General features: G+C 41.5%; 1 protein-coding gene across 2 annotated transcripts in view; it reads right to left on the reverse strand.

Moving 5' to 3' along the window:
* Nucleotides 1-16791, reverse strand: part of LOC309680852 (amyloid-beta precursor protein) — a 230914-nt gene that overhangs the window by 156629 nt on the left and 57494 nt on the right. For both annotated transcript variants that reach the window (XM_082494603.1, XM_082494602.1), the window contains exon 3: nt 622-751. In XM_082494603.1, the coding sequence (XP_082350729.1) occupies nt 622-751 (130 nt within the window). The remainder of the gene's footprint in view (nt 1-621; nt 752-16791) is intronic.

Consider the following 16791-nt stretch of genomic DNA (forward strand, 5'->3'; position numbering starts at 1 on the left):
CTGATTCTGTTTTTTGAATGCTGACAGAAAGCTAACAGAGAAGTAAAGCTTAAGAAAAAAATGAAGGACTGAACCTCACGTTTAAATTTGTGAATCAATTCAAAGCACCAAGGACACAGGAGGGAATAGCAGACAATGGCTACAGAAATAAAGTTGCAGGAAGAAACACGGGACTTTATAATCTAGCTTTTACTTGCTTTCAATAAAACCAGATTCACATTGCCTTTCACAGTAAGAGACCAAATATTAGATACTAAAAAAATAATGGGGAAAAATAGTTATTCAGGGGAAAAATATTTATTTTGCTTATAGCAAAAAAACTGTAAACTGGGCACACACATGCAAGTCTATATGGGAGGAAAAGAGGAGAGAGGACAAAAGTCAGGGGATTAAGCGGAAGCCTGGTTTTCAGTCACTCATTAAAACAGCATCAGGAAGAACAAGACTATTTTCACTCCAGTAAATGTAGTTCCAAAGGACTGAACCATTGCACAAAACCAACCTCACAGAAGATAATAATACAGAGACATAAAGGATAATAGTGTAGTAGTGTATCTTTTTCATTAAGAGACTGAAAAAACAAAGAGCAGTAAAAAACAGACTGAAAAATCTATCACTCACCCAAACACCTATAGGGAACCACAATATGCGGGTGACCGTTGCACTGCTTCCATCCCCTCTTGCACCAGTTCTGGATCGTAACTGGCTGGTTGGCTTCGACAACATTGGTAATTTGCAATTCAGGGTAAACCTATCATGGAAAATATAAACAGGACAAATGTTATCACAAGTATGCACTCTGGGTCATGCAATATAGTTACACATGTTTGTAATGTGGATATCACAATACAAAACTAATTTTCCTATCTTCTCCATCTTCTGCTGTATAAAGTATTTCAATTTACCTCATTGTATGAATATGTGCACTTACCTGGAAAGCTGGTGTGTTTGTTCATCAGTAAAAACATGTAGCATGCAGCTGCCAGCTCAGAATATGATGGTGGTAACAGCTGGCTGCCAAAATATAATTTGTCCAGTCGCACCTGCTTAAGCTAAAGATCACCTAAACAGGTATTTTGTGGTTGACTAAAATATCCTCTCCTCCATGTCTAGGCTATCGCTGTCCTTGCAAAACTCTATATATTGAGCCTAATCTCCATATGTCTAAAATTAACAGCATGCCTTTACGTTTCTCAGTCATTTTAACAAACATCGTAACTCTTTCCCACTGCAGTCTGTATTCAAGTCTGTTGAATCAGTTATTCATATTTAGGTTTACATCACCTATATAAACCTATTTCCAACTTCCCTAAATTGCCGAGATCAAAATACTATCTGCTTTTAATACTGCATTGTTGTAGGTGTAGAAGTGTATTGCCACCAGCAAACTGGATGACTAATTTATCAGCAAGCCACAACTTCGATCAAGCTACATATTTGGCTTTTTATCTCCCTCCGTCCCTTTATCCCACCCCTCTTTTTTAATTTTACTGTCAGTAATGGCTCATCTGGTCTCTTTTGCCAAGGGCAAGTCTTAGCCACTGATCTGTAGACAGTAAATTATCCATGGCCCAGCAATGTGCCCTTGTCACCAAAAAGGCCAATGGAATCCTGGGCTGCATAGGGAAGAGTGTGGCCAGCAGGTTGAAGGAGGTCATTCTCCCCCTCTACTCTGCACTGGTGAGGCCACAACTGGAATACTGTGTCCAGTTTGGGGCTCCCCAGTTCAAGAGGGACAGGCAACTGCTGGAGCGAGTCCAGCAAAGGGCAACTAAGATGATTAAGGGCTTGGAGCATCTCCCTTATGAGGAAAGGCTGAGAGAGCTGGGACTCTTTAGCCTGGAGAAGAGAAGGCTGAGGGGAGACCTTATTAATGCTTACAAGTATCTAAAGGGTGGGTTGAAGGAGGATGGAGCCAGGCTCTTTTCAATGGTTCCCAGTGACAGGACAAGGGGTAATGGGCACAAGTTGGAACACAGGAAGTTCCGTTCAAATACACGGAAACACTTCTTTACGGTGAGGGTGACAGAGCACTGGCACAGGCTGCCCAGGGAGGTTGTGGAGTCCCCTTCCCTGGAGATTTTCAAGACCCGCCTGGATGCAGTCCTGAGTAATGTGCTCTGGGCAATCCTGCCTTAGCAGGGGAGTTGGACTAGATGATCTCTAGAGGTCCATTCCAACTCTGAAAACTCTGTGATTCCGTGATCTTTTGTGTGGACCCACTTCACAGTCAGCTTGCTATGAGTTCATCTACATGCGCATTTCAGTTCATTGGGAGCACATTACCTCATGCTATGCTGCAGTTCAGCTGCGGAGGGATTTGAGAGCCTGTAAACCGCATTCCTTATGGATAATACTTAACAAGAATATGGTGCTCCTGGAGCACACCTAACGGAGGGTTAGTCCATGCCACCAGGCTAGAGCTAAACAAAGCAAAACCTGCAAAGCACACCCAACATAGATGCTCACAGAATCACAGAATGGTCAGGGTTGGAAGGGACCTCTGGAGATCATCTAGTCCAAACCCCCTGCCCAAGCAGAGTCACCTACGGCAGGTTGCACAGGATGGCGTCCAGGCAGGTTCTGGGCACCACTGAAAAAAGACTGTTCACACCCCCCTGGCACCCTCCCTTTAAGTATTTATAAGCATTAATAAGATCCCCCCTCAGTCTTCTTTTCTCTAGACTAAGATGACCCAGGTTCCTCAGCTTTTGGTCATAAGAGGGATGTTCCAATCCCCTACTCATCTTCGGAGCCCTTCATGGCCCCAGCTGCTTCATTCCACACTCCCAACTCTCATCGCACCACACCAGTTGCTAGCTCAGCCTATGGCTCTCGCTTGTGATTTTTCAAATCGGCAATCTATCAGCCCTAATATCAATCTCAAAGTTTTCCTTTGCTTTTCCTCAAGCAATCCTTACCAATCTCCAAGTACATCAGATCTGACTATTTAGGTGAACTGAAAACTACAGTCTACTCATACCTACCTGTGGAAAAGGCAAACAGAAATAGTAACCATCCAGAAAAGGAACATAATCCCAACTAAAGAGAGCTGGGTCGAGACCGGGTGAATTCTGGGAGTCCAAAACTGATGCTTGGAAAACCACTGTAAAAGATTCTCACACCAGCCCTGCCCTGAGGAAGCGGATTCATCTCAATCCCATATTTCCCCCAAGCCCACAGCATCCCAGTGGGCTGGTGCTTCCTGGCACTCCCCTGACCCAAAGTTTAAAATGTAACCGTGGCAAAAATGAAGCAAACAGCTTCATCTAACTGCAGCTCAAGTGAAAGTTTCAAACTTCAAAAGACACTACCAAACAACTGTACAGACTTTTCAGATTTGAGACCAGTAGTCTTTGAATAAGTGTGGCCTGGTCCACAGGCATGGTAACAACTTCATACTTCCATTAAGATACAGGAAGGAGCTAGTATAATTGTAAAATGGAACTATATTAACAGCTTAATGCACAAAACAAGGCCAGTTACAATAACCATGCCAAGGAAATGACTACAGAGAGAAACACTACTTACACAATGCTCTTTATGCTAAAGGGATTGAACATCAACCTTGCCTTTTATTACAAAACAGCATTCTTTAATGAGATACCTCTTGCTTTGCATAAGCACTCCACAAAAGCCCTTTGGTATGTTTTTGCCAACTTCAGGAGCACCCTTAGCTCACTACAACAGATGGTTAAAGCGTGTGTGGAGGCTTCACATGCAACCTTCTACGTTAACCCAGCACGTGAGATACAGTTCAATTCAAGCCCACAAAGCAGAACTGAAATCTTAAGAGTGAATGTTTCCTGCACTCAGAAGATTGTAGCTTTGCTTTATTCTTTTTGTCAGAAGGTGACCAGGGCCGATGGTCATCATCCATGTTACAAATATACCACCGTTTTTACACTACTCACTGAAAGCGGCTTCAGAGGAACTTGCTGCTCCCCCTGCTCCATCAGTGCTTCAAATACTGAACTCTGAACCGAAACAGCAAGGTTGCAAATTCAAGGAAAGCTCCCCTTTCCTCTTCAATCTCTTTATCTTTTCCCTTGGGTCCCCTCAGCTCCACCAAACAGGTCTGCACATGCTCTTGACTCTTGTCACAGCACTGCCAAAATGAATTAGGATGTCACCGCGGTGGGAAATTTCACACTTCGGCTGCTGTGTAAATCTTACACTGCAAGGCACCACAGCTGCCTCAAGAGCTAAGAAGCAAGATGCAAGAGAAAATAAAATCTTTCTTTGGACAGGGCCTTTAGCATCATCATGCTGCACTCTTCCAAGTTCATATGTCTGCAGACACCACATCTGAATAATTACAGCCCATGGTTACATAATACTGGATGACCATCACAAACCACGCGCTTGATATATCACAGTGTCACCGACATGTTCTCGTCAGGGACATTTTAACATTCCTCAAGGTTAAGTGTCACTTGTCACGTACAGAGGAAGTAAATGCTTTAAATGAAGACAAATAAAAAAAACATTCACAATGGTTGGACTAGAACGTTGAAAAAGGAAATTAAGAAAAAAAAAACTCAAAGCAATTTATGCATCCACAGGAATATGTACATAGCTTTAAAATGATAGAAAATAGGATTCTGATCCATGAGAACAAAGACACACTTGGTGGCTTTACTGAGGTGAATTTCTAATGAGTAAGAGTGAACTATTACTATAGAACCTTACTGAAACAATAAAAGATTGGTGGGGGAAAAAAATAACATATTTTTATTTTTGCTATTTCCCAAACCCATCATTTTAACTTCTGGTTAGTACAGTGTACCAAATTCTAAGTAGTTAACAGTATTTGTCAGAAGCACACAAGGATGAAGAAATACAAAGAAGCCTCCTCTTCTGTGTCTACATCAGTTACTAAACTCCTAATTTCCTTCGACAACTCACACAAAGCTTCGTCCACCCTTCACAAGAGAAAACAGGCTTTGAATTTCATTATCAATAGGTTAAAGGCAGCAACACATACACGCTGAGGGAGGTGCCCCTCGCTAGACTTACATAAGGCATTTACTCTGAATTGAAGTGGGACCTACTCGATGGTACTGAAAAATGAGCCTCCTATTTATTTATAGTGTCCCTAATGAGCCACTGCTCCTTCTAGAGAGTCAGAGCAAGCATCTCTAGAAAGTTACAGGAGATCCAAACTTCCAATGCTGTCACAACTTGTTGCAGAGCAATTCCTTCAATGTATTTTAAAAGAACTGGTGGTGGAAGAAACGGAGGTCAACGTAACCTAAAAAATTTTAAGTGGCAATCAAAAGTTACTGCTAGATTTTCATTAAATTCCATTTTCACGACTAAGTTTCTTTATATACTGACTTCAGAAACAAAAAGTCTAAAAAGCCTCTGCACTCAGGCTACTCACAATTTAATGCAATCTTGTTTACATTCGTGTTTACCATTACCAAGTCTGATGACACATGGATTTAGGATTAAAATGTAGATGTTCTTAATGAAACAAAGGGTATTTTGATCTGTCTACATACAAAGGTGTTGATGATAAAACAGTGACAGTGTTACAACCACCTCCTCGAATATGTGTTACCTAACAGGAGATTCGGGATTATTTTGAAACAAATCTGGGAAAACCAAACAGATACAGAGTTGGGAGACAGAGAAAAAAAGTGAAGCAATGAAGTGGCTGGGCCACCACCACCATCGCAGCTGCCCCGATGCCCGTGAGAAGGAAGGAGACCAGCAGAGAGGCCTTTGGGCATGGCTGGTGCAGGCGGATAGGTCCCCAGACCCCTCGCGCACAGGGAGCACTGGGCTGGGGCTGCTTACATGGGGCGACAAGACCGTTTGAGGAAGGGCAGCAGATGACAGCCACTAGCCAACACAAGCTCCTCGCAGTACCCTGCGGGCAAGAGGAAGGCACAGCTTCTGAGCACATGGGGAGGTGAGGCCCTTCATGCAATTAGCAGGCCCAGCGGCAGGGGCAGCAATTCGGGAGGACGTGGATAAATTGGAAGAGATTCAAAGAAGAGTCAGAGTAATGACGAGAATGTGTATCCTGCGCAGAGGAAGTACTCAACTCTAGGAAAAGTCCGGTTAGTACGGCCAAGCCTGGCTGCAGTGTACAACCACCTTCAGAAATTTAAAATTTGCAAACGTCTTAATTTATCACATACATAGTTAACAAGAGCGAGTTGCAAAGGTGTTGAGACTGAACAACTGTGACCCCGAGGGTGCTTCTCCAAGTAGCCTACCCACTACTAGAGGTTTCTCTGTTAAAACAAGGATTTAAAAAGGATACTCCTACTCAGCCACTGCAATGATACTTGAAAACATGTCCTATGAACGATGCTAGTCATCTTTCATGATCGCCCTGATGCATGCAGAATCCCAGAGTGGTTGAGGTTGGAACAGACCTCTGGAGGTCATCTGGCCCCACTCCCCTGCTCAAGCTGGATCACCCACAGCTGGTTGCCCAGGACTGTGTCCAGACAGCTTCTGAATATCTCAAAGATGGTGACTCTACAGCCTCTCTGGGTAACCTCTGCCAGCACTCAAATACCAATATTAAATGCAACTGAAATCTCTGAGAGATACTTTTTTTTCTTTCTTTCTTTTCTTTTAAACTCAATCCCCGATATATGATTATATAAATAGGTTTCTTCACCCAGTCACACATGCTCAGCAGAAGCAAATGAACTCTGTACATCTTGGTGCAATCTTGAAGTGAAACTTGAGCATAATCATGTGAGACAGTCATCTCTGATACTATAAGACATTTAGATTCAAAAGCATTGTATGTCACCTCTTGATATTATTCATTATGCCCTTCATCTTCTAAAGTAACTCGGGCCATTCAGAATATTGCTTCTTTTATCATATTTTCAAATAAATTTTTGAAAGGTTTACAAGGTTAGCTGATGATTAGGTTAGTGGAGCTATTTCAATTTCCTTCTCCATTTTTTTATTACACAATTAAAATAACAATAACAATAGAAATAAGTATATATAAATCTTGAAGTACTATCATGATTGGAATTAGTGGTACAGTGTATGCTAACTTCTGCTTGAACTTGAGGATCTCTCCCTGTATATTCCAAAAGAAGAATCACCATAGAGAAGAGAACAAGACCTTTGCAGAGTAACAAATGGTCTGAGTTACTAATAGAATATGCTCCATCCATGGAAACCATTAAATGGAACACACATGCACACACTTGCACATGCACAGATGTACATGTACCCCTTGTAAAACACAGCGTGGTGTTACATTTTAACATACATTTAAAAAAAAAGGAAAAAGAAACAGTATCTTGGACTAAAGAATGTAAATCATAATCAGCATCCATCTTCACTAACAATGTGGAATGGCAGAGAACCTGGGCAAGAGGCAGAAAAAAAAATATTGTTTAAAATTAATTTTGCACCTTAACGTGTAATCAATTGCCATTTTTATTTAAACACCTTAGTATTTTTTCTCCAAAGTGCATCCCACATCAGTTTGAATTCTGACTGTTCCAAATCAGAGATATGTATTAGTTTAACTGCCACCAAACGCTGTATCAGCCTGAAAATGTGTCCACTTCTTATTATCATTTCCTTTTAACCTTTTTCCTTAATCCTTCAGTTGTTTGCTATACCTACTCACGATATCTTGGCTTAAATTAGATCGCACATCTGGTTTCTAGATCTTCCTTTTACCCGAAGCTTCAGCATCTGGCATGGTAAGACTTCGAAGCCAGCTTGAATTAAAATGTAAGGCTCAACTCTACTCTCACAATGAGAAAAGGCTGCCCAGTCTCTCCAAAACCACACTGTCCAGTCTCCCTGCAATGTGCCACTGAAGAACTGGTACTAATGCACCCCAGATCTGACAACTATTTATGAGCTGGCATTCTGCTTGAAATCTGTCTCAGGCAGTCAGTGACAGTATATATTTTAAAAACTAACAAAAGACTGACCATAGAAATGCTAGAAAGGAATAATCATACAGATAAAAGAAATGAAGAAATCACTGCTGTAAACAGTCAGAACAAAAATTAGGATGGTTTCAGAAATCACTGCTGTAAACAGTCAGAACAAAAATTAGGATGGTTTCAGAAATCACTGCTGTAAACAGTCAGAACAAAAATTAGGATGGTTTCAGAAATCACTGCTGTAAACAGTCAGAACAAAAATTAGGATGGTTTCAGCAGTTGCATCTTTAGCAACTTGAATCATTTGAATGCTTTGATTTACACTTAAAGAAAGGGGAAGATATGCGAAACTAGGATACAGTTTGATTACATCCAGACTCCCTGTCTGCTCTCCTCCACTGCCTTCCCCCAAAAAAGCAAAAAAAAAAAACCAAACAAGTTGGTCTGTGAAGAAGTTTCTTTCCAACTGGACCATGCAACTTTGTACTTTGAATATTCTGTACTTCCTGTTATTATAGCATTGAGAACTTTTCACAGAAATTATCAGACAATTTGCTTTTTAAAATTGTAAACAAAAATCACAAATGAAACTCATCAGTGAAGTAGTCTGCAAACAGTTACTGCAAGCACAAAAGAATATGCACATTTGGTAAACAGTGTTTAGGAAGAATGTGGTCTTAAAATTGCTTGTGGAAAACATCCTTTGACAGCAAGCGTATCTGAAGAATAGCTAAACAATGCTTCAACTATGAAGCACTCAGTTCCAGATTAACAAATCATAGTTGGATCAAAACTACTTCCATTCCTTCCTAGAGTATATCTTTAAATAAATAAATAAAATCCTTTTGGGGTTTTTCTGTCAGGGGGCAGAAGGTAACCTACATGTTAAAACCACAGAAAGTCAAAAGACCAGGTGCTTCCCAGTATTTCCTGTAGATATGTTACTGAAGAGCAGTAACAAGCAGACACACTACACTCATTTTTCAAGAGTTTGGTATGCCCGTGCAGAGGAAGTATACAATCATTATTTCTGTGTGTCCATGTAACAGTATCTCTGCAAGCTTTCCAACCCATGACTTCGGAAGCAGTGATGCTGCAGAGTCACAGCTGTCACAGATCAGCTGCAGCAGCAGCATCACAAGAGCAGCAATGACACAAGCACAGCCCGCCCTGAATGAAATACCCCATTCTCAATCTTGCAATCTGGATCTGCAAAGCAGACAGCTATACACAGATTCAAGTTATTACACGTCTCATGTCAAAACATTCTAGTTTATTAATGCTTTTTACAAGTACTTTTCTACATTATTATAGAGGATCTTCGTATAAGGTAATTTTGACTCTTCATCAATTAATATGTAAACTCAGAAGTGGGACTTGGGAAGCATGAATTTTTAAGAGTCAGGTTATTTGTTTTACTTTCTGCCGCAAAGTCAGGTAACTTAAAGGCTAAAATTGATGTCAAATTAAAAACCTCCATGAAAAAAGAACACGAGCCTCAAACTCTTGGGGAAAGACTGTCCCTTAAACTCTCTTATTTACAAATAAAGGGGGTGGGGGGGAAGACATTAACTTGCACGCACTTAAGACATGCAACTATGGATGCTTACTGCCTTTAAACTCCCACTCATTTCAACCAGCTGTCCTAATTTTTTTTCCCCGTTTCTTCAGCAACTGCTGGCCCAAGTTATGATTTTTAAGCTTTTCTTTGTGTGCATCTGCTCTAGCCGTGACTCTTGACTAGACACATAGGCTTACCAGGTGAAACAATACTCACTGTCACCATAAAGCACAGTAAACCTCTGGTACGTCAGCTCTGCAGTCCTCTTGCACGGACACAGTTACTAGAGGCATGGGCATAACCCCTGTACCGAATGGACAAGCGAGGCGGAGAACAGAAGCTGTGCAAGCTTTAGAAAGATTTTAACACACCAACACAAAAACCACACTATATGTGGTCAAGTTGACTACTCTGGAGAGCCCCTGAGGTCCAAAATCTGCAGTCAGCAGCTGCTGTGTTTCACAAGAGATGAACCATATATTGCCACGCTGGCACACCTCCCAGTCACCACATCCTAGTCATTATGCAGGAATAGCGCTGTTCTTCCAGCTAAGCTATCCTCAGAGAAAGTTATGAAATATGAACTGGGCTCTCCTCGTTACCAAGTAAATGAAAAACACAGTTGCGCTTCACCTAGCATTGCAAATGTCAGGGTCCTTGTGTGTTTACACAGTGTTGCCTAACGCAGGCCTGCAGCTCTTCCCACGGCAGCCTGCTGGCCGGGAACCCCTCCAGTCCAGTCCAGTCCAGTCCAGTCCCTTCCCCAGTGAACAGAAGCGCCTGTCCTTCTCTGCCATGTCTCTGCTGCTTCAGCCATACCCTGCGATGCCTGACCAAGCCAGCCACTTACCCCTGGCTTTCTCAACCACACAGGCACTTCTACACACAGAAGTGAAGGCACAGGACTAGTTGGCATCCCAACTTTTCCTGCCATTCTGTGTAACTGAAGCAACTCCTTCACTCGCTCAAAAAGACTTATGAAGAGAAAGTCAAACCCAGCACTAGTTGCATTGGAGCAGTTTCCAAATTCAGTGTAATGGGCCAACCTGAGAAAGAGCAAAGTGACCAAGAAAGAACAGTTCTGTCCTGTACCACAAGTCCCAGGTATCTGTTTCTGCAACTTATCAGCATAACATCTCGGGTATTTGCACTCCTTTCCAGATGCCACTTGGGAAGAGAGAACCCTTTTAACCCTACAGTTTAAAAGACAAGAGAAGTAATCAATCCTTAAAAGCAAAACCACACCCTATTACTTAGAATAAATAAATAATCCCAGGCTGAGTGTCTTCCAGCCTAGCCAGAGAATTATTTCTTTTAATTAACCCCTGAGGACAAGTTTCCAAAGACATAATACTTCTTATCTTCAGCCACATCACCTAGCAGCCATCAATAACACCCTTCAGTTTTTAACGGCTGCAGCCTCACTAGCTGTCTGCATCAACCCTCAGCCTCATCTATGAGTTTCACATACTGCTCTTAAAACTGTTTCTTAGGGCCCATCTGACAAATTATCCTCTGCCCTTCCAACACCTCAGCTGCTTCACTACTACACAAAGAGCTGCTGTTCAAGAGTTTCCTGCCGCGAAACTCACCCACTATTCCCACTCCTTCACCCCAACTCTTGCCTCTCCGATCCATTAACCCTGGCATCCTGTTAGTTCTCGTTTTCAAACTGTCTGCCCACCCTGCAACTCTTACGTCCCATGGTAAGAGGCAAATGCTCTGTCCTCTTCTCCTAAGTGTCTTTTACACCTCTTCATTTTTCCCCCAAGCATGCAAAGCCAGAATACATTTCAACACTCAAATAGTTTCTTTCATTACCGATCCTGTCCTATGGAAAAGAAGAAAAAAAAAATCAAAACAAAAACCCAGAACAGGCATGTGTGTGAGGAGATGATGAACATTCTAAGCATTGTCCACAGATGGGGGAGGAGACAGGGGCAGAGAGGGAAAAGAGATCAAGATGTTGCTGAAGAGAGGGAGAAGAGATCAAGACAATCACTCGCTGCTTTTCTGTGTGAGCAGGGTATATACAAAAATCCTGCTATAGGATCCCAAGTGCTTTTGATATTGAGAGCGGTAGAAACATGAGCTGGTTTTATTACAGTGGCCAGTTGGGTTGGTTCACTCACAAGAAGCTTCATATGTACACGATCTCTTCTCTCAAAAAGTTCCTAATGTGCTTTTTATCTGGAATTTCACGGAAGACTGCCATTTACCTTGTAATTAAAGCAATCAGAAAAAGTGCCAGACATGAGGTAGCCTGCTCGACCCTAATTCACACACAGGGCTCCGTGCATAAACACAGACTTAATTGAGCACTCACACACTGGCTTTCTCTGTGTGCTTTCCTCTGCACACAGGGAAGGCAGAAGCCTATGTAAACAGAAATAAGGCTGCATGGTCAACCACATTCTCCTCACTGCCTTTCAAGTCCTTGATTTTATAACACAAATATGCTTGCACGCAATAAGAAAACCAAACCAAAAATCTTAGGCCTGCCGGGCAAATTCTGCTTACCACATCAGCTCTCTAAAGTCTCTCTTGTCTAATTACAGCAGATATATAGCTGTTCATACTGTAAAACCTCAGAGTAAACAGGGTTGGACTTACGGTCTCTTCTAAGCTGCTTCCTTGTCCGCCTTAAGTACTTACCAGCTTAAATGCAACAACCACTTATGTTTTGCTGTCGGCAGAATTTTTTATTCACAGAGTGACAGCAAAGTCCACTTTGCCATGCCACCATAAGCCTGTTCACAGTTTTACTCTGCTCAAGTACAAACTCAGAAGATGAGACTACATCTGCCTGTTACTCCACAGCATCACTAAAAGCAGTTTTGGTTTTAGGGTTGGTTTTTCGGTGGATTTTTTTGTTTGTTTGTTTGTGTGTTTGGTTCATTTTAATTGAACTTCTGCAGGAATAAGGTTAAGTACTAGAGCAGTGAGACGGAATAACTCCCTAATCAAGTTAACAGGGTATTTTTATCTCAAAGTAACATATCACGTATAAAGGACAAGGACTGCTATCCTCCCAACAGGGAAAAAACAAGCAGCCAGAAGTAGTTTCAAAAGAAAAAAAAAAATAAAAAATCTCCATTAGGCACGATGATTTCATCCGTCCCATTCCCTCTTTAGCGGCTGCCTGAAGCACTGTGTCACTGTATCAAGGAAGGTGGGACAGTGTAAGCAGTTAGAGCCTGGGCCTGGTTTGCCAGATTCTCCTGCAGGCCGCCATCCCTCCGGCAGCACATGCCAGTGGGAGGAAGGCAAGGCATAGTGCTCTCCTGACTGCGGCTCCTTCCCTATCACATCAATATACGAAATGTCAGTCTTCTGTGTAAGACAACTAATACACAAGGAGGGTGTTTAAGTGAAATTGTGTTGGCTACAGAACCAGCATCCAATGGGGATGGCAGTAAAGGCTCAGCTATCTGACCTGGGTCTTCAGGAGCAGTCCTTAGTAGGACTATTCTTTTAAAAAAGCAAATATTAAAAGAAACAAAACGAAACAAAACCCAAACAACCAAACAACAAAGTCTGACCTTTCTTTTAAGTTGTATTAACATGATGGTGAAACATTGTATTTCATCTCAAGCATGATATGCTTCAAAAAGGGCCATCAGGGAAAGAACCAGATCTTGTGCCAGCAATTTCTGTCCAAAGATGGGGTACCATTCTGAAGGCATGAAATCAAGCAATTTAAAGGCTTTGTGAAAATCACTACCTGTAGAAAGTTACAAATTCCTTTTCCCCAGATTTTGAAAGAAATCATCACTATAAATGGGCTGTAATACAAGTTTTAAATCATCAAATTACCTATCTGAAGTTTCACAAGCTTCACCTAAAGAACTCTCCCACCTTTCTGTCAAACGGGAACACATGGGACTATAAGTGAGCTGTTAGTTGTATTTGTTGAATAGATAACAATACAAAACCTACCTAAGCAGTAGCATAAAATCTACAAAAATATAATTGTTCTCTATTCAACTATTTCCAAGTTCCACTGCTTACAAAATGACCTACTTTATGTGACAGTTGTCCTCGGGGCCATGCAAGAACTGTCACAAAGTAACAGGCCTGGGAACTCATTTTTAATAATCTAATTAATTTATGCATTCTTGAGTTTACTGCAGAACTAGCCAAAGGGTAATTTATTAATCTAAGAGCCTAGATTCAGTTGTATGAATGCCCCAAGAGACAAACATGGCTGTGATTTCCCTTTTCATGAAATCAACTTCAGGCTCTAGTACCAAGAATGCAAAGTGATAATATAAGGCCATATTCTGAAACACTGGTCGTACTCCATCATACAGAATACAAGAAAACCACACCTGGTTTATTCCTGTAGTGAAAGGAACACAGAAAAAGTTTGGGAAATCTACAAGTTAGAAACAGAATACCTGATGTTCTAAAATACAACTTGACCTTAAAAATAAAAAAAAAAAAAAAAGCTGAACATGAGGAACAAAGCTACAGGGAGCATATCTGCAGAAAACATTCAGATCAGTAGCATTTCTTGTTAGTGAATAGCTCAGGAATGTGCATTCAGTGTTCTATATTTCCATGTTGATCCTTTGAAACAGGATACCTATGGTAATTACTTGAGTAGCTCTAAGATGACACTGCATTTTTTTTTTTCTTTTCAATCAAGCAGTGGCGTTTTTTAGTAATTCTTGTTCTTGTGCCTGAGATATAGATTGTACAGACTATACCTTTAAAATACAAACACAGAATATTTAGTGTCAGTACAAAACAGGATAAAAGTTTCCTTCCTAAAGAAATCACATCTTTCTTCACAAATATTTATAAATTTGTATTTTTCTCCAAGTTGTTAAGTCATTCTCATAACATTTGGTCCAGAGTAATCAGAACTGCCTCGCCACTCTTACACATAGTTATTCTGCCTGCAAACTGCTCTCTCGGGACAGTAACCTGGAGAAGACATGACTGAAGATAAATCAGGCATTCTTTTTTTTTTTTTTTTTTTTTTGTGTCGCCTCCCCCTCTTAATTATGGCTGTCTTTTGTGAACTCCCACATAACCAACTTCTTTTGGGTCAGGGAAAACAGAAAAACAAACCCAAACCAATAACCCAAGGAAATGCTTAGTTTCTAAAATAAGAAACTGCATTAAAAAGCTGAATGTATTTTCACAATTATTTTCCAAAGTAATGGAGAGCTTTGTAAAAGAACAACAACATCATGCATTATAAACACTGCTGAGGCTTCTGCAGAAATTTGCTTTACATTTCCATGCTGGGAAAAAAGAGGGGGGAATAAGAGTCAGTAAAGGGCAGTGTGAGTGCCAGGCAATGGAGGCCTCAGCAAGTCACATGAAGAAGGAAATCTGCTGAGGAAGCAGCTTGTACATACATGGTGCAAATTCTGCTTTATATGGAACAGGATCTACTGCTGATGTCTTTGATAAGACTCAAAGCATTACTGAAAGCTAATGTCCAATAGGGTATTAAGAAATCTTCATTAACCATTACAAGTATTATGGCTCCCAGATCTCTTAGAATTCACTTTTACTCATGAATTGCACTTACTGTTTCTCTAATTCTGCTTCATGACATTTCAAATCCCCACGGTGATGGGAGAGGAGAAGAAGGGTATGGAGAAGTCTGCAATGACTGTCCCTTGCAGATGTCTTTGCAAAGCTTGGAAATTTATCCAAGAAAGATGTAAAAATTCAGGCTTATTTTAGTAAACTGGTTGGCACCTTCATTTCCAGTTGCTAAATTGGACTGAAAACCCAACTAATCCCATTTTTCTGCTTAATATGCAGCTGCTAAAGAAATAAGCCATCACCCTGAGCTCATGAATGATGCTCATGTGGGTAACAGGAGTACCTCCCAGCCATCCCCCCCCTTTTGAGAACAAGGGCTTTCAGCCAACGATCCTTTGGATGAAGCTGTGCCCTAGAGTCCACGGGCAACTGCCAGTTTGAAAGCAAAGCAAGGAATGAAGTAGGCATCATCATCTGTGCTTTACCATAAAGTGAAGCCCTACCATCCTTTTCTACAACAGACTTTCAAGTACGGTCTGCCAGACTGTACACACACACATCTGTAGCAGCAGATTGAGTTAGCCACGGGTCTGAAACATGCAGTGCCTCCCAGGGCAATTCAGTCATCTAACACTTGGTTTGCACTTTTTTAAAATAAAATCATAATATCTTGTCATTGTTTTTTTTCAGAGTGAAACCCATGTAGCAGAAAATCCCCCTCTGTTGCTTCGTTACCGCAACAGACCCACCTGGCTTGCTGCATCTCCCGGCAGTGATAACACATGAGGTAGAGCTCACAGCCCCTCAGACCCATGCTCCACCATTGCACCTTTGCAGCAAGCTCCATGGGCTCCAAGTTGTCCACACAGCACAGGAGAAGTTAGGGGCCAAAGCTTTTGAGCAATTTTCTTCTCTTGCAGCTAACGAACATCGCTCCAGAGCTGGCTACTGAACCTTGTAGACATGAGGAGGAGAAAGGTTCTAACAGAAGCTGCTCATAAATTGGTATAGAAGCACCAAAACTAGCTGTACATAAAGTTACCAGTCATTGGGCTGTCTATAAGCATCTGTACATTTAACAGAAGCAGCTCAGAAGCACGCAAATCAAAAAACAAACTGTCTTCAAACTGTCTTAGCGCTCCATCCCCCACCAAAAAAGAAGCTAAACATTTTCTTGCCAGCCTTCTTCCTCCCGCAGTCTGTTCCCACACAGATGGCAAAACGTTTTTTTTGAGGCCTTGTCCTGCACGCTCCACTGAAGTCAATGGGAACCCTGACACCGACTTCTCTAACAGAAAGATTGAATCCACCAACTCAAAGAAAGCCAGAAAAATGAAAAGCTTTTTTGTTTTCCTTCTCCTACAAAAGGACAATCTCAAGAGGATTAGGACGGCTGCCAAATGGAGAAACCAGAAGCACTTCAAATTGCTCCCAATGACTCAACTGACCACAGTGATGTTAATCCCTAGAGGACAATACTGTTGTGGCATAACATTAAGTCCGATCATATCCAACAAAACTTCCACACCAATATATTTAAGACCTTATTCTTAAGCAGAAACAGGATGTGCATTTCCAAGTCCTCAAAGGCATGCTGAGTAAAGGGAGTGTTAGAATAAACTTAAAAAGTCCAAGTCAATTATGAATCTTCCAAGATGTGTCAATCCTGAATTTTAAAGGACAGAGTAAGAAGGACTGTAATCCTGCATCTCCTTTCCAATCCAAAACACTGCACAGCTGGAACATGCCCATGCACCTGCCCCTCTGCACCATGCATCTTGCCAGCAGATCTCCTAATTGCTCATACAACAGGAGAACACCCAGGCCAAG

This window comes from Vanellus vanellus (assembly GCF_965231255.1).
Source record: "Vanellus vanellus genome assembly, chromosome: 1".
NCBI classification, from domain to species: domain Eukaryota; kingdom Metazoa; phylum Chordata; class Aves; order Charadriiformes; family Charadriidae; genus Vanellus; species Vanellus vanellus.